General features: G+C 38.4%; 1 protein-coding gene across 1 annotated transcript in view; it reads right to left on the bottom strand.

Moving 5' to 3' along the window:
* LOC103071535 (ubiquitin-conjugating enzyme E2 E2) overlaps positions 1-17,774 on the bottom strand; it is a 357,534-nt gene extending 339,760 nt beyond the window's left edge. Inside the window, exons 1-2 of the mRNA XM_007468056.1 lie at positions 17,594-17,774; positions 7,009-7,059 (exon numbers count right to left, since the gene is read on the bottom strand). Coding sequence (XP_007468118.1) covers positions 7,009-7,059; positions 17,594-17,769 — 227 coding nt within the window. The 5' untranslated portion in view covers positions 17,770-17,774. The remainder of the gene's footprint in view (positions 1-7,008; positions 7,060-17,593) is intronic.
* Between the last annotated feature and the right edge of the window lie 5,541 nt (positions 17,775-23,315).

Raw genomic sequence — 23,315 nt, 5'->3', positions numbered from 1 at the left:
CTCCAGAAAGAGTCTGAGATGGCTTTAAAAAAATGTATGTGGTAGAAAAGTATAAAATGAAGAGAAGATATAAGGGGGAATAAAAAGAGTAAGAAAATAAAATACAACCAGAGTTGAGGTTTCTACACAAAATGCAGTTAAATACTAAAATCGAAGAATAAATAAGGCTCACAGTTTCAGAGCAACCAAAGTAAAGAGGGGAAGCATGATCAATTTTAAGATTTGCAGAGCCCATAGATATTGGCAGTTCTTGCCAACAGTACCATCATTTTCCTGGTCTTGGTTCTTTAAGCATTTCATGTCTTATCTCCCAGTTAGTTGTAACCAACTCTGTAGGATTAGGAACTGCATCAGCATATCTTCTTGCAGGCTATACTTGTCCTACCACAGATCTAATATTAAGCCCTCAGTAAATACTGAAGAGTAGGGGAACATGACCTAGAATCAGGCTGAGTAACAGGGAAAAACAAACTAGGAACTGTCAAATGTAAAGAAATCCTTTACCTGGACCAGTGCTGGTAATAATAACATAACACGAACATATACACCCATACAAACACACACACAAGGGAATGTTATAGAAATCACTACACTCACATAATTACTTTTCAAAATGTTCCAACTAAATCTTGTTTCACGGAATTCAGAAATATAAATCAAGCACAGTACAAATGATACTTTGGATTGCCTCTCATGTTGATTTTTTTCTTTTTTTCCCTCTTAACCGAAGCACAAATAGCTAGCCACAAATGTAATTTTTAATGTATTTCTCTATCTACTCACACATGTTGGAAAATAAAGGATGAAAGATCAGAAAACCTGGGTTCAAATCCAAATCAATCATTTCTAGTTGTGCAACCCTGGGCAAATTATTTAATCCCAGGAGCCTCACAGAAAAGACTAAATTGCATCATATATGAAAATCCTTTAAAAGCTACAAACTGCTACATAAATATTACTACAGTAACCAAAAAAAGAAAAACAATTAGTGACAATAATTCAATTTTCACATTGCTGGCTCTTTGTAGAGATCACACCTTATACAGACACTAACCCCAATTTCTATCTCAATGCTTTCCTGTTCTGTAATATAGTTTTGAAAAATGTTAACACACACACACAGTTTTCCTACATACTGTTTCAGTTACTAGGATCTGGAAAATACATTTTCCTCTAATAAGTGCCTCTCATCAACAGGAAGGTGAGACATTGGTAAGGTTTATGTCCAGTCATGGCCTCCTCTATTCTAGCAATGCCTTAACTAATGAGTTAAAACAGTGAAAAGTAAATGAGACGACTTACAGTTTCTGATTCAAAACTTACTACAAAGATACAGTCATCGAGACTGCGGTACTGGCAGAAGGATAGATAGACATAGATCAGTGGAATAAAATTGAGAGTTCAGAAATAAACCTTCACACATACGATCCATTGATTTTTCAACAAGGATATGAAGCCAATTCAATGGGGAAAATGGTCTTTGCAGCAATGGTGCAGGGATAACTGGGATATCCACAAGGAAAACAATGAAGCTGGACCTCTACCTCACACCATATACAAAATGGATCAGAGATCAAAATATAAAAGCTAAAACTAAAAAAAAACTCTTACTAGAAAACTGTAGGCGTATATCTTCTTAGTCCTGGATTAGGCGATGATTTCATAGAAATAACGCCAAACGCGCAAAGTAACGAAAGAAGAAGTAGATAAGTTGGACTTCATCAAAACTTGAAACTTGTATGCTTCAAAAGTAACTATCAAGGAAGTGCAAACACTATCCACAGAACGAAAGAAAATATCTGCAAACCATACATCTGATACGAGACCTGTATTCAAAATAAATAACACAACTCAACAACAAAAAGACAAAACTCAACTTAAAAATGGCCAAAGAATTTGAACAGACATTTCTCCAAAGAAGATATAAAAATGTCCTATAAGCATGTGAAAAGATGGTCGTCATCATCATTATTCAACAGAGGGTAAAATGCAAATCAAGACCACAATGACATACTATATACTTCACACCTGCTAGGACGGCTATCATTAAAAGACAGAAAGTAACAACTGCTGAGGCTATGGAGAAACTGGAACTTTGAGACACTGCTGGGAGGAAGGTAAAATGGTGCAGCCACTCTGGAATACAGTCTGGCAGTTCCCCAAAGGGTTAAACACAGTCACTATATGACCCAGCAATTCTACTCCTGGGTATATATATCCAAGAGAAATGAAAACAAATGTCCACACAAAACCCTTTACACAAATGTTCAGAGCAGCATTATTCACAATAACAAAAAAGTGGAAACAATCCGAACATCCATCAACCGATGAACAGACAGATAAAATGTAGTATATCCTCACAATGGAATATTATTCAGAGACATAAATAAAGTACTGATGGCACTACAACATGGATGAACCTTGAAAACATGATGCTTCGTGAAAGAAGCCAGTCACAAAAGGCCACATACTGTATGATTCCGTTTATATGAAATGTCCAGACGGCAAATCTACGGTGACAGAAAGTAGACTGATGGTTGCCTAGGGCTGGGTGGCGGCAAAATTGAGAGGGAATGGGAAAGGGGTGACTGCTAAAAGGTGCGGTGTTATCTTTCTGGGGCAGCCAAAATGTGAAACCGATTGTGATGGATGTAAGACTGTGAAGACACTAAAAGCCACTGAATTTTATACTGTAAATTACACATCTCAATAAAGCTGTTACAATTAAAAAATAAAGGAGAGCCTGTGTTCAGTGAGTAGATAATTGAAACATAACAATAAGAGTAAAAACTGCTAATATAACTGAATTACATCCTCTTTTTTAGTATCTCCTCCTTTTATGTGCTCAATTAGTAAATCAAAAGTCAAATCCAAACGGATCATTTTTACCACAGTCTCTACTTGCAAGAAGTAATAAGGATCTCTGTCAGCTCCATGCTCATAAAGCTAATATAAACTTGGGCAGTATCAGATCATAACAGAATTTGAACTTAGCTTTTCTCTGCAATAAAGAGAAACAGGTTATCCTTAGGATGACAGAAATTTTTATTTTAATGCAGAAATTTTTCTAGCTAGCTGCCAGTTTTCCACTAACCTCAGGAAAATATAAATGAAAACACTAACACATTTACAGATTTAAAATCTGTGTTTTTGACAACTGTGAAGAGTCCTGAAAGTCACAACTTAGTCATCTACAAGCTAAGCTGGTGTGCAGGGCACTGAGGTCGTGAGCAACTCTAGCCAACAGCCCAGCACCTCCAACTCAGCTGGCGGTACCAAAACATTTATGGATCTGCAGCAGTCTCAGGAGAGAGCCCCTGCAAATGTCATGGGTCAATTATGATATCAATCATAAATGAGAGTAAGGATTTCCCTGGTGGCGCAGTGGTTACGAATCCGCCTGCCAATGCACGGGACACAGGTTCGAGCCCTGGTCTGGAAAGATCCCACATACCACGGAGTAACTAAGGCCATGCGCCACAACTACTGAGCCCGTGTGCCACAACTACTGAAGCCTGTGCGCCTAGAGCCCGTGCTCCGCAACAAGAGAAGCCACCACAATGAGAAGCCTGCGCACCGCCATGAAGAGTAGCCCCCACTCGCCGCAGCTAGAGAAAGCCAGCGTGCAGGAACAAAGACCCAAAGCAGCCAAAAAATAAATGAATTTATCTTAAAAAAATAAGATTAAGCAAAATACATTCTACTATTTACAGAGATTACTCTACGTATATAACCAAATTTCACACAAATTATGTACAATTTTCTATGCCCACAGCCCTACAGACCTTATGATTTTATGAACAACTGTCTTCTTAGATATATCATAAAGTTTTGTTGTTAAACATTAATTCTAATATTACAATATGAAAAAAGAATTAATTTTACGCAGTAAAAAAAAAACAACAGTATTATTGCATTTTTACCTCAAAGACGATAAAAAAAAAGTGAAAAGAAAACCAAAAAATGTATAGGCAGGTGTTTCCTATAAGAAGAAATAATGTAACTTATTGTCAAAATGTTTTGTGCATGCTCTTTTAAAAGACTGTTTGTTCAAAACCTGAAGAAAAAAAAAAAAAACAACTTAAACAATACTGCAGTAGAGGATAAACACATGCTAGTTCCCGCAATACAAATCCAAGAATTGCTTACCCGGACATCACATAAGAGATGCACTGAGACTCAGAAGTCCCACCTCTAACCTGACATACACACAGAACTGGGCTGTACGAGCCTCTTAAGTTCCAGAAAATAAGAATAAACCACACTCCAAGTGGAAGGTGACACACACCCACCCTCACCGAGGCAGCTAACAGATAAAATCCTTCTCCATTCGGATTGCCTGAACACACCGATGCTTCCCCACACGTTATCTTTACCCGCGACAGTGAGTTAACAAGTACCCAAGCCACCAAAAAGCAGGGCTGTGAGAGGCACGTGTCCCAGGAAGTGTAACACACAAAGGGAATACGTAGGCGACCGGGGATTCTGACTCTATCAGGCAGATGGCTTTAATTACTACACTTCTATAAACTAATTCATTAGAGTCAGTAGGACACACGTGAAGACAGCACAGCACTTTTAAAAAATCAACCACAAGAGCACTGTTAACCTTGTGCCAAAAACATGCCCAACCAAAACTGTTCTACCTTCTCTTTCTGAAGATAGTGACTACATTCTCAGTGAAATATAGATGGGCAGATTTACTATAAAGCACAATCAAATATTTGACACCCAAACTCCAAAGGCCACAGCAATCCACTTAATACAACCACATGAACGTGTAAGTGAAGCGGTGCAAGCACGCGGGGAACCTGGGGGTAATCCCCACTTTCCAGCAGCCCCAGCACAGCGGATCCTTTGCCAGGGGGAGCACCACAAACAGGAAGGTGGGCGTGATCTCAGGGTCTGCGTGATCAGTCCAATCAACTACATGGGGGCCAATACAAGGAGCTGAAGACACTTCACCAATAGTCCTTGCTTCTGAAGCAAATTTAGTTACCCAACCTGCACGTGGTTAAAAGGATTTCACTGCAAATTTCCGAAAGCCAGCAAATCAACCAAACAAGGTATCTTTCCTACAATGTTCTATGTCAATATCTCAATAAAAATGGGGGGAAAATAAAACTAAGTAGGTGTCTTTCCTGAGATTGTCTGAGGGGCTTATTATGTGTGACAGCTACATTTTTAAATGTAAAACTATTACATATATTTTGCTTACGTAACCAGTAATGATACTTTAACTAAGGCTCAATGAAAAAGTAAATTTCAGATGACACCATAGTTAAGCTTTTTTTTTTACGTTAAATAGAACTATGGTTCAATTATTTCAGTTTATTTAAGTAATAATAACCATTATGTAATTCCTTTCACAGACTCTTCAGTTTTCATGCATGTTAACAATATATTGGTTTAATCTAAGTTAAATTATTATTTGTAGTAAGTCAAGACTAAATTAGACTAATGCATTAGAAAATAATATATGATAGTAAAGTTGCAAACAGTCTAATCATCACATATTATATGTGGATTTCATTTATCAAAAGTGAGCCTTAAACAAGCTCATCAAAACAAAGCAATTAGTTTATTTTGCCAAGAATCTGTTGTCAAAATTTAAGCAAATAAGTGTATAAACTACGTTCACATATTTACCAGTTCAGTTGTTTGTAAAAAGGTAACAAAAATAATATATGAGGTAAAACACAGTTTATTAAAAAAAAATGATTCAAACCATTGAAACAAATATTACCATAAGAAACAAGGGATTTTAGTTTAATTCAAACTGAAGTTTTTCCACAAATAAATCCGCTTTACACAAATTGGCCACCAAAGCCTAAACAATGATCTGTCATCTGAAACAGCTTTGATGTAACATAGTCTTAAGTGTGACAAAAAAAGTCTTACTATTAAAGTTTTTCCTAACAAAGAATCATTTGTTCTAGCTGAGTGAAACTTTCTTCAAATGTTATTATTGCAAGTTTATATACTATATATGACTCTCATGTAAAGAACCATATTAAATTCACCACAAACATTAAGTCTTATTAGAATTTTTCCTACACAAAATAGCTGTCAACTAGCCACAGAGCCATCTGCAAAACTTTCACTTTCACTAACAACCATAGTTGCTATCTTTGCTTTCATATAAGAACAAAATCAGTGAAATCAGAAATCATACCCAACAACGCACTCAATATTGGAAACCTGCCCTCTCACCTCTGATGCACACCACCACCAATTTAAACGACAAAAACTCCACGCTGGCCTGGTTTCAACACTGAGTTCACATCAAAACAGAAAGAATTGTCTGTCTTAAAACAGCCAAACAGCCGTCTTGCAACTACGGCACCAGATGCAAGATACTGTTTAAGGTGGGAGATAGCTTCTCTCCTCTTTCCACTACGTACCTGCACGTCATTAATCATTTCTGGGCAAGCACTTTAACTTCCTATAAGTAAACTCAGACCAGAAAGTTGAGGGTGTGTGGTCATAAAGGAGAGAGCGTTCTAAACTCAACCTGCCTCCAATCACCCGTTCTGACTTAGTCACAAGCCATGACGACAAGAAGTAATGTAAACCATGAAGAACACTGTTTAACGTTCCAGCACTTTTAAAAATCAATTTCCAACAGGATAACTATTGAATAATTATCAAATAGCAAACATTTTAGCCACGCTGTTATTGCACCATCGAAGAAGTCATTTAAAACCCTCACGCCTCTTTCACTAAAAGGTGACTGTGTTTGTTACCCTATAATTTCACTACCTTATTGTTATTGCGTTACTCTGTTTTTTGGTGACGCCACTCTACCACTGCAAACGTACTTGCGGAATATCCCATTTCTGCAGAGACAACCACCACCACTGTCTTCCACAGTCATTAAAGTCCAAACCACAATGATGTTTCTACTAACTAATCAGGCTACAACAACAATAGTTGCGCATCAGACCAACAGTTCAACTACCTCTTCCGCAAAAGATACAAATAAATAAAAATCCGTTAAGTACTTACCTACAGTTGGGAGGCGGGTCCAACGTAATTTCTGCAAGTTCCTTCTGAATTCTTCAAAATAAAGACAAAGAAAGTTACATTAAAATGTCTTCACTCCTTTAATATTTCATTAAAATTATACTTTTACACTAGTATTTCCCGTTTGTGTGCTTTTAATTTGAAATACTAATACCGTATAAATCATCATATACAATACCAACAAAGTAGTAATTTCTGCCACAGTTTTGACAATGCTCCTACAAAGAGTAACGAGACTGGCCACCATCGGTGCTTGCAGCCTGTGTTAGCAACACTATGAGTTCAATGAAAACTTCATTAAGCCACCACTAACACTGACCAAAATTTCTAGTTTAAATTGGAAACGTTTGCCACACTATTTATGGATCATTCCAACTTCTGATCTGTACTAGAACATCCCATATAGGATGGAAAAATGATCATATTAAGTTGAATCCAAGCATCCTGACTGAGCCAATCAACTGGTGAAGAAAGGATTACCACGATCTCATTCTAACACCCAAAACCGCTATCAAAGTATAAATGGCATTATTCCCTGAAGCCTCTAGGTTGGAGCAAGTTGAGGCTTTCAAGTTTCAATAAGCCTTACTAGAATTCCTTCATTTTAATGTAACTGCATGAGCTTTGTGCAAAAGGGGAAAAAAAAGAACTTTTATTTTAAAAACCTGTTTTTGCCCTCGTGAGTTATTTTCATCTTTTATTTTTAACTGCACCTAACCCCCTATACATATACAAAGGCTAACAGTGCTACACTGTTTTCTAAGAGTATACTTAGCAACCTTCTATCATTCATGTATTATTAAAAAGTAGGCTTTGTTAAGCCTGATTTTTTTAAATTCTCAAAACCATTTCTTCTCCTCTGCCTTGGTTTTAAAATATGAGATTCACTAACTGCTGGATGCCTGCTCTTTTGGTAATGACAGGTGACTAAAAGCACCATAAAAAAATAAGAATTTTAACAAAGACATTTATTCTCAAAGTCTCATTCTGTGCCTTTTTCAAGACAACCAACGGAAGCTCATTCTGTGCCTTTTTCAAGACAACCAACGGAAGCAAATGCCCCAGAAGGACTGCCACCAACCTCCCAAATGAAGCGCATGGTCCAGATATAATGGTCGCTTCTCTAAGCCATGTGACTCAGGGTTGGGGAGGCATTATGAAGCAGAGCCAGCCTAACAAATTTAAAGCCAAAAAACCTATTAATTCTGCTATCCCATTAATTGAGGATTCTTGGGCAAAAAGACTGCTTCACACCTGCTCCCTCTCTTTAGGCCTCAATTTTCTCTCCTATAAAATGAAGAGGTTCTAACTAGGACAAATTCCATGACCTCTTATCGTTAGAACATATGATTTCCTTCTAATATGGACTCTGTGATGTGTTTATATGCATTTAAAGTACACATGGCCCAGAATTAAATAAGAGAAATCTCAAAGATATGATATAGGAGACCACCCTTCGTGGATTTCACACAAAAACGTAAATAAAACAGGCACTTGAAAACAAAACGGGTAAGTCCAGGTTAAAGACAGCAAACTGAGAACACATGCATTCACCTCCCACTCCTTCAGGACCCCATGGTAATGGGGGGCGGGGAGCAGGTGGAGATACAGAAAGCGCAAAAAGGAATAAACAGCAAAGAGAAGGGGGTGGTCACCAAAGGAGGAGAAATTTCAGTGTATTTCTGGAAGACAAAGCAGATGGGTGTAGATCAAACAGGCTGAGATGGTCAAGAGGGGACTGCGGAGTACATAAAGATTAAAAAAGACCTACTATTTGGGGAGCGGGGAGAAAGTCAGAAATCCCAGAAGAGATTACATTTTCTGCCTAAGAAAATCATAGATCGAACAGGAAGGAAACTAAAACGTAAAATAATTTTAATCACGTAACAGATATTAAGGGATAAAACAGAAAGATTTGACCTATTTCACCTAAATGCTATGACTCACTGGGGAGCCCTGAGATCATAACATTGGACTTAGAGGAAATCTAATCCTAACACCGTGTCTGGTCTGGCACTAAATATTTAGGTAAACGTACAGACAGTTTATTGGCCTTTTACTTACAGATAAAGCGCAGAAGACAGGTTGTAGCTGCACTACACAATGAAAACGTTACTAACCTTGAAGATGTGAAATTGGGTGTAGCTAATAGAAACCAACAAAAAGTGGATGGGGGGGTGTGAGTAGATGGAAAGAAGAACAAAGGTACTAATATCCCCACTTCACAAACTAGGGAACCAAGGAATACTGTTGAAATGTGAGGGAATAAGAAATAGTGGCTTAACTATATTATTTAGTTTAGAAAGACAACCAATACTCTTTCTTTTAAATATAACTATCATTAACAGGGAGGAGGGGAAAAATAAGAAAGCAGGTGAACAAGCTAAATCCTCAAATTTCATAGCAAGGAGACAAAAGATATTATTTAAGTTAACAATTCAACAAGTAGGTATATGCATATGACTTAGGGCTGTGCAGAAAACCAGTAGCAGGACAAACCAGAGACAGCTAAAGGAATGCAACTGGGACAGGGAGAGTGTTTCAACAGAAAACGGTTGCTTTTCATTAAAAATGTCTCTGTGCTGTTTAATCTGTTACCAGAAACATGAATAACTTTCATAAAATTTTTCTATTTAAGTACAGTTGATTTACAATATTGTGTTAGTTTCAAGTGTACAGTAAAGTGATTCTGATATATACACATATATATATACGCACATACCTATATAAGTGTGTGTGTATACACATTTATATACTTTCGTTTTTATTTTTTATTCTTTATTTTATTTATTTATTATTTATTTTTGCGGTACGCGGGCCTCTCACTGTTGTGGCCTCTCCCGTTGCGGAGCACAGGCTCTGGACGCGCAGGCTCAGCGGCCATGGCTCATGGGCCCAGCCGCTCTGCGGCATGTGGGATCTTCCCGGACCGGGGCACGAACCTGTGTCCCCTGCCTCCGCAGGTGGACTCTCAACCACTGCGCCACCAGGGAAGCACTATACTTTCGTTTTTAAAATAAGAGGACCAAAAGAACAGGCATTCAAAAGAGTATGTTTAAACTGTCAAAGAAAACTATTTTTAACATAAAAGAACTTCTTTGAGATCTTCAAATAATTCATCCTGCTTTATCCTTATACTGTCCCTTTTGGTTTAAAAAATTGATGTTATAATTTTGTCACACAATTCTATAATGGAACTTTATAGATATCTCCAGATATCTATAATTCTAAATCTAATTATTCAATACAAAAAGCAATTTATAAACTTGCAATTGATAAACCTGACAATTCTGAGCAGTGAGTCAATATACTATAATATATTTGGAGCCACTGCTACCAAAGAATGGCTGTATGTCTCCTGACAGAAAAGATTATACGAAGAATTGCTATTTAAACGGTTGCAAGATGTCCTGCTGTTTTCAATAACAGCAATTCAATTCTATCTCAAAAGTTGTAATCATGGTATGTATTAAGTTTCTCAGTCTTGACACGTGGGGTAAGGAAGGCAGCTGTTTCAGGCACAGTCCCTTAGGGTGACGAAAAATGAAAAAGTATCAATAATTCACACTTACCGTGTACCTTTTACATGATGATCTTAGGCTATTAAAAGTGATTTAAATAAATCTCACAGCATTTTCTAAGTATTACCGTTTTATCAGTCCCCATTTAGGAAACTAAGGTTAGTAACTGTACACTGGTAAGGTGAAAAGACAAGCAATTATCGTGCTAAGTCAAATAAACAAAAAGACCTCTCCTCTCTCTTATCAGAACTTTTAAGACAAAATTCTTTCTTGAGACATAAATCAACTAGACAATCGCCTACCTCGAATTTCTGTCCAGCAGTGCCACTTCCTTAGTCGCTATGATACAGAAGTCAGTAACTGCACGTGGTTACGGAGTCAAGTCAGAAACAAAATACAGACTAAATTTCAGTTTGTAAGACTTCACCCAATACCTTAAATGTTCCAGGAATGGTTAAGAGTATTTCTGCTAAAAAGAAAGGGGAGTGGAGGATGGGGGCCACAATCATGATTCATTCAGCCTTGACTGGAGAAAACGGTACCAAAACGACACAAAAATGAAGGCAATATGAAACATTCATTTTAACACCAACATATTGGACTTATGGTTCAGAAAAATGAAGGGGTGTATAGGTATTGACATGTTTAAAACACAAACATATTTTAGGCTAAAGAAAATTCAGTAACTTATTCAGGGCCAAGCAGGACATGAATATATGACATGGGGATTCACAAAGGTGTTTGCTTAACAGTTATTATTTTAAAAAACCTTCATTCACTTAGATGACTTTCTATATTCCCCTACCGTCCGCATTCCTCAAAACCTTCCAAAATGAACTCATTCTCAAGAAGAAAACATCATGCAACTAATTACTAAAATTTTTAAAATCTCAAAGTAGTCTCTGAAGTAACCCAGAAAACACAGAGCCATTGCAAGTAATAAACCTAGAGTTTAATTCTGAATGGTGATACATACCACGTACCTGTGAATCCAAAAGACCATTGATTTTTAAGACACCCTAAATTAATGATTGTGTGCATCAACTGTAAGAAGCATCCTGATTTCAGGAACGTTAAAAAGTTTTTAAATGCACATTCAGAATCAAGAAAATATAATAGTTATGAAAGATTATCTATAAAGAGTATTACTTCATTCTTATGTGGAAAACAAACTTAGATGAACCCATATAATAAAAGTTCACACTGGAATACACGTACACTGAAATCAACCTTTCAACCTAACAAAAATTTAGAGTCTAAAGCTAAGTATCATCCCTAGGACAGTATTATATTGTATCCAGTAAAATCACAATGTCCACTCTGAACAAAGGTAGTATGCAATAAATGTGATTTAAAATTCACATTTACAGGGACTCCCCTGGTGGCGCAGTGGTTAAGACTCGGAGCTCCCAACGCAGGGGGCCCGGGTTCCATCCCTGGTCAGGGAACTAGATCCCATATGCATACCGCAACTGAGAGTTCGCATGCCACAACTAAGGAGCCCGTGAGCCGCAACCAAGGAGCCCACCTGCCAAAACTGAGACCCGGTGCAACCAAATAAATAAATAGATAAATAAACATTTTTAAAAATTCACATTGACAGTACAGTCAATTCAATGAAGAGCTAAAAATAGATGTTTTATTGAATTGACTAGTCCATTTAATGAAATCATCAAAATTTGTTACTTCAGGCATAGTCCAACTACAAATAAGACAAATATATATATACAAAACAAATATAATTAGAGGTATAGCAAATATACCAAGAGTGATACAGATGTTATCGAGAGAACAGGCCGTGATAAGAGCATGCCAATTTTTTAAGAAACAAATTCAAGCCAAAGAGGAGCAAAATTTAGAGAAGAGCTAACACCTATTCTTCTCAAACTCTTCCAAAATATAGCAGAGGGAGGAACACTCCCAAACTCATTCTACGAGGCCACCATCACCTTGATACCAAAACCAGACAAGGATGTCACAAAGAAAGAAAACTACAGGCCAATATCACTGATGAACATAGATGCAAAAATCCTCAACAAAATACTAGCAAACAGAATCCAACAGCACATTAAAAGGATCATACACCATGATCAAGTGGGGTTTATTCCAGGAATGCAAGGATTCTTCAATATACGCAAATCTATCAATGTGATTAACCATATTAACAAATTGAAGGAGAAAAACCATATGATCATCTCAATAGATGCAGAGAAAGCTTTTGACAAAATTCAACACCCATTTATGATAAAAACCCTGCAGAAAGTAGGTGTAGAGGGAACTTTCCTCAATATAATAAAGGCCGTATATGACAAGCCCACAGCCAACATCATCCTCAATGGCGAAAAACTGAAAGCATTTCCACTAAGGTCAGGAACAAGACAAGGTTGCCCACTCTCACCACTCTTATTCAACATAGTTTTGGAAGTTTTAGCCACAGCAATCAGAGAAGAAAAGGAAATAAAAGGAATCCAAATCGGAAAAGAAGAAGTAAAGCTGTCACTGTTTGCAGATGACATGATACTATACATAGAGAATCCTAAAGATGCTACCAGAAAACTACTAGAGCTAATCAATGAATTTGGTAAAGTAGCAGGATACAAAATTAATGCACAGAAATCTCTGGCATTCCTATATACTAAGAAGAGGGACTTCCAAAGGAGTAATTGAATAAAAGTACCAGCAGAAATAGCAGCCATATGCAGAAAGCAGTAAGGAAGCCAATCAGTTGAAAAGGAGGATTTTCATGTATCACTGGGTGAGCATTCTAGCTCTTTTAAGCAAAAGGAAGAATGTTTTCATGCAGAAAAATTAGATCAAGAAGAGCTATCAAGAAGAGCATGATCCAACCTCTCAACCAGTCACCACAGCCTGACAGGAAATCTGTTAGGAAGGGTGCTGGGTAGATGGAACTAAAAACCACTACCATATGGTTGGAAGAGCAATAGATGATAGTGATGGAAAAAAAGTTAGGGTCAGCCTATAAAAGGCCTTGAATATCATACCAAAGAGTTTGGACTTTATCCTATGAGCAACAGGGAGCCACTGAAAATTTTGACCAGAGAAAGAATATGATCCTTGAACTTATCACTTGTCACTTTCTTCAGGTCAGACCATGTCTTCTTCATCCCTGTGTCTTTCAGTGCATCACAAATGTATCCTTGCTAACAGCAGGCTCTCAGTAACAGTTGAATTGTTGAGTGATCAGATTCATATAAATAGACTTTTGGAGACGTGGTACACAGGACAAAGATAAGAGGCTATTGTGGTATTTATTATATTATTATTCACTTATTCAATAAATATTTGTTGAATATGAAATATGTACCAAACACTCTGCTGGGAATTTGCAATTCAGAAATAAAGTTATCGTTTCTGCTCTTGAGGAGTTTATAGTGTAGTGGAAAGGAGGCAGTCAACAAATCAAACACTATCTTCTATTTGATAAATGCCCTGAGGGAACACAGAAGCAGACTGCCTACTACAGTCCTAGAAGGTTGTGGAAGATTCCCTGTTGTGAAAAAAACCCTCTCTCATATATGCGCAAATGCTTTACCTGGCCAAAACATTGCTAGCAATTTTAGAAATGAGAGAAATAAAGAACTGTGTCATTTCAGTTGTGAGGGATAGAAGCAAGAAGCATGATTTAACTCAGAGCTTAATACAAATAAAACAGTGAGTCCCGAAAAGAAGTAAACTGATTCCAGTTATGTGTCACTCTTCTCCACTACTCATCCTTCCCACTGAAACTACTGAGGGCAATTATAATCACACTTTTATTCATGTTCACAAAACGAAAGAGCAAAAAAACAGGTGAGTACTAACTGTGTGCAAGGCAGTGTGCTAAACACTCTACATATATTATTTCCTCTAACTCTTATTGCAGCATTGAGATCATTACTATTATTATAGCTCCCTAAGAACTTTACTCAAAGTCCCAAGACCAGTCCAGAAGCCCAGGCAAGATTGAAGCCCAGATCTGATGACTGTGTCATGCTACAGTCTTTATGATCAGAAAAGATTTTGATTCTCTATAAGTGAAAGAAAGAAAAACAGCCTCAGCAAAGGGATGGGAGGGTAGGAAGAAAATGAACAGAAGTGAAATCCATCGACTCCACAGTTTTGCCTACAGCATGCCTTGGTTTTTGATCACATGGGGGAATAATATAAAACAATAATCAAAAGAGTGTTAATTATTGAGTTACAAGAGGACAGTTAGAAATAGGAGGGAAAACTTAGGGTATGAAATTGTACGTCTGTTATAATGGACTTTTAAACATTTTAATAATTAAAGTAATCTCTCATCTGAAAAAAAAAAAAAAAAAAAAACAAAGAGGAGCAAAAATGCATCAAAGAAGTAACTAAAATCTCCCACTTAACTCTGAGAATGACAGAAATTAATTTTTACCATAGTTTAAATAAAATTCCCAGGAATTCCCTGGCAGTCCAGTGGTTAGGATTCTGCACTTTCATTGCTGGGGCCCAGGTTCTATCGCTGGTCAGGGAACTAAGATCCCACAAGCCGTGGAACACGGCCAAATAAGTAAATAAATTTCCCATTTAATATTTTCTGTATCCAACATTACTTTTCTGTAATACCTGAAAACTGAAACTTTTTTTCAAGAAAACATGTTTCTACACCTGATTATTAATTCTACAATTATAGCACATTTTATGCAATTGAACATCTATGTGCAAAGTACTTTTCTTGAGTTACTATAAAAATCTGAGTTTTTCTAGTTTAACAAACAGCGTTAAGTCCTCAGAGTTTACCATATACCTCATTTTCCTAAAGTTTATCAAATGGACTTGGAGAGATATCACTATAGACTTTAACTGGCTGTGAGGACGGGACCGTTATTATCCCCATTTTACAGAACATAAAGCTGAGGTTTAGAAATGTTAAATTATGCATCTAATAACACCGAGAGGCTAAATGCCAGAACCTAGAATCAAACCCGGATCCAGATGATTAACTCTGGCTCACAAAAGGACACTATTTGGAAAAGACGTCTCATCTGAATAAAAATCATTTATCAATAATAACAAGTTAGAATTTTATTTTGAAACTGCCTCTAACTTGGATCTTCTGAACACATTAGTACTGGGACTCTAACCTCCACAGAAGATCCAACTCTTACAACATACTCAAGATCTAAGGCAGCCAGTAAAAAACTATCGTGACCCTATTACATTAGGCACTGTGGTGAATTAAAAAGATGTTAAGTCCCTGTGCTCATGAGTCCCAGTGTTTTCCTCAGTTGTTAGAACTTAAGCAGAGACGGTGGGGGGAACAAAATTAACTTCACTAAATTGGGGAAAAGGAAAAGGGAAGAATTAAGTTTTTTGTGTTGGGTTTTTTGGGGGTTTTTTTACTTAAAAAATTAGCAGTGAAGCAGCATTTTTATATTTGAAACAAATAGTAAATGACTAAGTCACTTCAGACACTGTCCCATAAACCACCCAGAGACCGTCTAGAGGAAGGTCATCAATCACAGTTTGAAAACCACAGATTCACAAGAATATATCTGTCAGAGGAGGGATTTTTTTCAGCCATGAAGCAACTCAAAAGACCCTTCTTACTCTCAGCAGTGCAGTAATACCAATTGCCATTATGAGCCAATCAGACACTGACTGATTAGAGTTTCTCCATTTACATGGGCCACAATCTGTACTTGAGTACCTCCTACCCACCCACACCCACCTCCTTTCCTTCATCTAAATGCCCTATTTTCTCCATCCCCACCTTCCTTATCCACTCTAACTCCACTCCCACTTCCCCACAGCAGGGCATTTTGTGTTGCCACCAGGTCCACCAGCTAAGGCCTCCTGGATTTGTGGTGTGACAACAGAAACAAACTGAACCCTTTCCCCATGCTGGCATATTCGCGTATAGAGGCTCGAAGGTTTAAAGTTCAAGGCTACCTGACTGTCACACAGCTCTTTCAACAGAGGTCAGGGATCAGCACACGTCTGGAAAAGGGAAACTGAGTACCCTAGTCCCTTGGAGCGGGCTGCGCACCGCGCACCATCACTCCAACACCTCTCCCTAGAAAGTCACGTCCTGCCAGGGGCCTGAGAAGGTTCTTCCCAATCCTGTGGACTGACTAGGCCAGAGAGAAACAAGGTCCACTAGCCCACATGGTTTATAATCTTTGGGATGGGTTCCCCCTAACTCATACTACCGAGTAAAGTATAAAGCTACCATTCAACATTCAGACATTCCACTATGCCTAAAATTTAGACTGCTTTTCTTTACACTTCCTATTTGATATAAAAAAGGTATTAAAACAAGAACAGTACATCACAGGACCAGGCAAGATTCTACTAAATTCAATTCACCTTTAAATTATTTACCAAGAGATATTCTGTAACGTAACAATATTAGAGCAGATTTGTCTGCTGAGTCCAATGACATGCCAATCATCATAAGCAATTGATGTGGCAATAGGGAATCACTCAAATATCTTCCTTCCAGATCTAGCTATTCTCTGGAGAAAAAGAAAATCTGTATCAAGACTGAACCACTGCCTAATATGATGAAACCAAGATGCATTTGTTACTAAACTCCTGCATTTCTCACTTTACTAACAGGGAGTAGTAGGAAATACAGTACCATCCAATAACTATTTCAATGGACCCCCCCACCCTTTATTCTCTGCTACTGAACAGAATAAAATATTAATGGTCAAGGAACCATAAATCAAATCATCACACTTTTACATGCATTTTCCTATACATACTCACCTAACAATACATAAACACACACACACGCACACACAGGCACACACACACGCGCACGCACACACACACACACGCTATGGATATGTACTTTATAAATCTGCCATGCTGTTTAACTGACTTTAAATACCAAAAAGTTCATAATGCATACAGTTAAAACCATGAAAAAGAAGTAATCCTGAAGAAGAAAGAAAAGTCCATGAACTTCATGGCCCACATCCCAGATAAAGGACTAAATGCAAGAGAAAGATAGAACTTCAGATGATAACCTGATACTAAAACCAAAGAGGTTACAATAATTGAGGTACCTTTTAGCACTAGTTGACAATTTAGCAGCTGTTTTGCTGGATATTTTTCCCTCCTTTTTCTTGGGCTGAACCTGTTGTCTTTCTGGCTCTTGCTGGACACCTTCACGTTGGTCTCCATCAGAACTTCCTCCACTAGTGCTTGGACTGTCATCAACTCTTTGTGCCTCCGTGGACATTTTAGATCCTGGATTAGAGAGTTAGAAATCATTTATTCAGTTGTGGGAGGACTGCAGTAAGGCACCTCAAGAAGAGAGAGACAGTGAATCTTAGACGAACCAAGGAAAGCTCACTATAAAATGAATGACTTGGTCACTTTACACAACAGCCTTGGGAGTTGCCAAAACTTTTCTTTCATCCATTCAAAGTGTACTGAGGAGAGAAATGAAAACATACAAAATATATACACAAATGCTCACAGCAACATTATTCATAGAACCAAAAAGAGGAAACAACTCAAATGTCCACTAACTGACAAACAGATAAACCAAGTGTGGTATATCCAAACAATGGACTATTACTCAGCCACATAAAGGAATGAAGTATAGTATCTACGTGCTACAACATGGATGAAGCTTAAAAACATTATGCTAAGTGAAAGAAGCCAGTCACAAAGGACCACAAACGGCATGATTCCATTTATATGAAACGTCCAGAATAGGTAAATCCACAAAGACAGCAAAGTCAATAAGCGGCTGCCAGGGGCTGGGAGTGAGGGAAGAATGGGAAAGGGCTGCTAATAGGTACAAAGTTTCCCTTTGGGGTGATGAAATGTTCTTAAATTAGATAATGGTGATGTTGTACAACCCTAAGTATTCTAAAAACCACTGAGTTACACATTTTCAAAGAGTGAATTTTACAGTATGTGAATTACATGGCAATAAATCTGTCAACCAAAAAAACCTGAGGGCCTACTGCCCACCAGGCACTGTGCTAGGCCCTTTGGTCCCACAAGCATGAGAAATCTGATCCAGTGGGTAAGCTAACTTGCTAAGTGCTGTAACAGAGGTTCGTAAAAACAGCCACAAGAACAGAGGAATGGGGCACACTTTCGCACCAATATCACATGAATACATCCTCCGGGCTGGGCTAAGGTTAAAATCCTCTAAACCAGTCAATTGTCTGAAGTAACCTTTGTGATAACAGAAGAACACAGAGGCCTCCATGACTCTAGATAAAAACTGAGCCGTATCACAGTGCCAGCACCGATCCAACAATATACCAAGCAACCACGTTTCACAGGAGATGAAGGCTTTATGGAAACAATGAAGGGTTCTTTCCCCACCGCCCCCAGTCTGGATGAAATATCCCTCAAGGCTTTCAAATTCCCTGTGCCCTGAGTTCATGCTCCACAAGCAACTCTGATTACCAACTCAATTTCCTCAATACCTTGGTACACAGGTACTGTAAGTTGTTATAACCTAGATAACACAAAAAAAGTGCCAGTCCTCTCTTCACAACTGTCATTCTATCATAATCAATTTCTGAGTTTGAGTACCATGAATACATCCCTTGTGACCCAGCTAGGTTAGAGTTTACTGACAAGTCCAAAACCAAACTGACAAAACCCACACCCAGACTCTCAACGATGTTACTGTCACCTCATAACCACTTGAGATGGTGCAGCTACCTTCTGAGGTACCTCTTCTTTAAAAAACAAAACTACCTTTAAGAAGTGACATTAGGGGCTTCCCTGGTGGCGCAGTGGTTGCGAGTCCGCCTGCCGATGCAGGGGACACGGGTTCGTGCCCCGGTCTGGGAAGATCCCACATGCCGCGGAGCGGCTGGGCCCGTGAGCCATGGTCGGTGAGCCTGCGCGTCCGGAGCCCGTGCTCCACAATGGGAGAGGCCACAACAGTGAGAGGCCTGCGTACCGCAAGAAAAAAAAAAAAAAGAAGTGACATTAGGGGCTTCCCTGGTGGCGCAGTGGTTGAGAATCTGCCTGCCAATGCAGCAGACACGGGTTCGAGCCCTGGTCTGGGAAGATCCCACATGCCACGGACCAACTAAGCCCATGCGCCACAACTACTGAGCCTGCGTGTCTGGAGCCTGTGCTCCACAACAAGAGAGGCCACGACACTGAGAGGCCCGCGCACCGCGATGAAGAGTGGCCCCCGCTTGCCGCAACTAGAGAAAGCCCTCACACAGAAACGAAGACCCAATACAGCCAAATTAATTAATTAATTAATTTTTTTTAAAAAAGAAGTGACATTAACAACACAAAATATACCTTTAAGAATCACAGATAAATGGGACAAATTCCTTTTGAAAAAGATACTATGTTACTCTCAATCAAATCAGGACTTGAAATAAAACTGTATTTGATAGATCGAGAATAAGAATCAATACGTAAAAGAGAGACACCTCAAATAAAGCACTGTTTTTTACTACTATAATCGGTCCAAACGTATAGCTAGCTGGCAATGATTAAAACTCATCATCACCAAAGATTTAACTTGTAGCTTGCTCTAAATCAAAGTGATTTTCCTAATACAGACCTTTAAGTGGTTGAAATTTGTATGGTAACACAAACCAAAAAGCACTGCAAGAGAACGGAGGAATCAGGAAGTACAGGGGGTGAAGAGTCAACAGAAATTCCTGAACGTCTTCAATAAGACAACACGCAAACACAGCACCACCACCCTCTCACCCTCAACGGCCCCCTCCTCCATGCCGCTCTGAAACACACAGGGAACCCTGACTGCTTTTCTCTCTACCCTGTAAATGGAGAGCATGAGTCTCCACAGCCGTGACATCTTTTATGAGCACTAAAGTCACTTAAAAGAATCCTGAAACACACAGGGAACCCTGACTGCTTTTCTCTCTACCCTGTAAATGGAGAGCATGAGTCTCCACTGCCGTGACATCTTTTATGAGCACTAAAGTCACTTAACAGAATCCTGAAATTTTATATCAGTATGTTTCACATCTAGCTCTAACAGTCCTAACGTATTTCTTGCTTTTTTTCCCTTTCATTGCTATTTCACTTAAATTCTCACCCTTGGATTTAACACTGATTTTTTTTTTTCAGCTTACTTCTTTCAGTAAAAAAAATATATCAGAAGTTTAAAACCTTATAAGTATGTATATAAGAGCATGTTAGATAGAGCAGATGTGCATGTGAGTAAGAAAGAGAATAATTCTCAGAGAAAGGCCCTCAGATACAGCAAAATGCTGCTGGCAATATTTTGAGATATGTGAAATGAGTGAGAAATTATTTTATACGTCTTAAACCAGAAGCAATCCATTATATGACAAACATATGGAAACCTAAGTAAAATTCTTTTTTACTGAACCTCCAGCTTCAGTTTAATAAACTAAGCCTAGAAATTCAGCTGTATATTACATTAGTTATAAAGCTACACGTTCGTCTTAATAATTTTGTTTATGTGTAACTACATACTATCTAATAATGCCACAAGTATATATAATTACTTGAAAGACTACTCAATGATATAATCTGAGCCATAATCTGAAACCCAAATTTCAGAAACTGCTCCAGAATACCAGAAGACTAAAATTAGTCTCACTAGAGAACTATTAAAATACCCAAATAGATGTATAATTTCTACAGTTTCACAATAAGGAAAAAAGATTACTTCCACTTTTGACCTAAGATACCTTATTTTGTTCAAATCTTAACCTACAGATGATAAATTTGCTCAAGGCCATGAATAACCACTATAGAAACTTGTAGAAACAAAGTTTTCATATCTTTTTCAAATATCAAGAGTAAGGGGAAATTCTGTGGCTGTTGGTTTTTGAACGCCTGCTTACGGAAAAAGTATGGGGAAAAACTAAGTGACAACTAATCTTTATGAAGAAAAAATTGTCTATAAGCATTTTAATTAGTTACAAGACTGGTGTTTTGTCTCTCTCAAGTACAAATGAATGAAACTCCCTGAATTAAAACTCTCTAAATGTTATCTTCTAAATCAGCACTTTAAAATCATCTATTAACATTAATTCCTAAATAGCTCATTTCATCCAATTATCTAGAGTGAAGATGAACTTGAATCCCGCCGTTATAAACATAGAGCTACTCTTCCATGATAGTTTCAAAGATATTAAGATACTTAAATTTTTGCTTTGTACTCAAAGTAAAACTTGGCTTCTAAACATAAAATAGTAAAGTAGAACTTTCCTCAAATACAGGTTATATTAAGAGTTTAGATATCGTTCTTTCTTCAACACACAAATTACCTAAACCTGTATTAGCTATGTACTCCATATGGTAAATTACAGTCTTGGAAATTAGCAACATCCAAAATGAAACTCACATGTTCCATAAAAATGAAATGATTTGGTTATAAATATTACTGATAACCTAAAAACAACCATAGTCACTCCATAAATCCGGATTACTGTCCAGATAAGCCTTATAAATGTACCTCACGGTATAAAACTGCAAAAGCAAATGTTCCTTTGAGCTTTTACAACAGGAAAACGCATAATTCTGTCATCTGATTTCTTGCTATTTGTCTTCCCACTCACGTTTCCAAACTTTTCTAAAATGTAAAATAATTTATATTATATGCAGAATATCTAGCAATAGCCAGCTTTGCACTTACCTGCAGAGATATTTATGCACGAAATAATCGTGGAACACCCAAGTTTTGAGGAAAAGGTGCTATGTCCTGGAGGGGACCACCTTTCTATAATGGGGTATGACATTATATGAAAACCCTCCGTCATTGGCATCAGCCCACATACAAAACTCTAAACAGCCAAGGAGCATCCAAACTGAGTAAACACAAATATTTAGATTCCCAAGGTCCAGACTGAATTACCACCTATTCAGAAACATACATTTTTAGGAATCAGGGATTTTAAAGCAACAACAACAACAACAAAAAAAAAACTAAGAAGAACTTAATATCTTTCTGAAAGGCGAGATACTCTTAAGGTAAACCCTAGCATTTCCTTTTGTACTCTTAAATAGAAATATTTGAGTAGACGCTCAAGAATACACAAGGCAAAACGATGAATCTTGAAGACATGGAAATAGGTCTAACAGCCACCGAGCACAGGATGAGGTCTTTCTAAAGCGTCCTTAATTTCCTTAAGGGAAGATGGATTGGACATTTCTGGTCGGTCGTGGGAAAAAAAACACAAGAAGCTACGCTTTATCTTCATTAGAAATGGTAAAGGGCAAAAGGATCAAAACACTAAGAGAGAAGAGAGAGGGAGGGGGGAGAATCCAGTTTCGAACCAGGCCAGTGGGAGCTGCAGAGAAGAGGTTGGAGAAAAATGGGCTTGGGCTCCAAACTGTGACAAGCGCCGGGCTTCACAAAAGACCAGGACAACACACACTCCACACCAGGGCAAACAACAAACACACCCCACCGGGTCTCCAGGCGGGCCCCGGGGGGGCCAGACCCTGCACTCGCCCGGAGAGACACCATGTGCTGCAATTATGCAATTAGTGAAAATAGCAGAAGACCGAGCCGGGCACTTTCCACCGTGACATTTATCCTGTACTTTTGCAAAGACTTAGTTCCAGGATGCGGCTGGAGAGGGATGTGGAACCGAGAACGGAAGGGGGTAGAGGATGGGCAGGGAGGGAAGAGGCAGGAGGAGGGGTGGATGGGGAGGAGGGGGAGGGGTGGAAAGGGCGAGAAACCGGGGCAGGAGGCTCGCGGGAGGGGGCGCGGGGACAGGGGCACGCGGGGCGCGGGGAGGGAACCAGGGCGCAAGCGGCGCCGACGGGAGCGGGGGGTCGAGG

Source organism: Lipotes vexillifer, unplaced genomic scaffold (assembly GCF_000442215.2).
Source record: "Lipotes vexillifer unplaced genomic scaffold, Lipotes_vexillifer_v1.1 scaffold937, whole genome shotgun sequence".
NCBI classification, from domain to species: domain Eukaryota; kingdom Metazoa; phylum Chordata; class Mammalia; order Artiodactyla; family Lipotidae; genus Lipotes; species Lipotes vexillifer.
The sequence above is the reverse complement of the archived record's forward strand: the minus strand, read 5'-3'. Positions and strand labels throughout refer to the sequence as shown.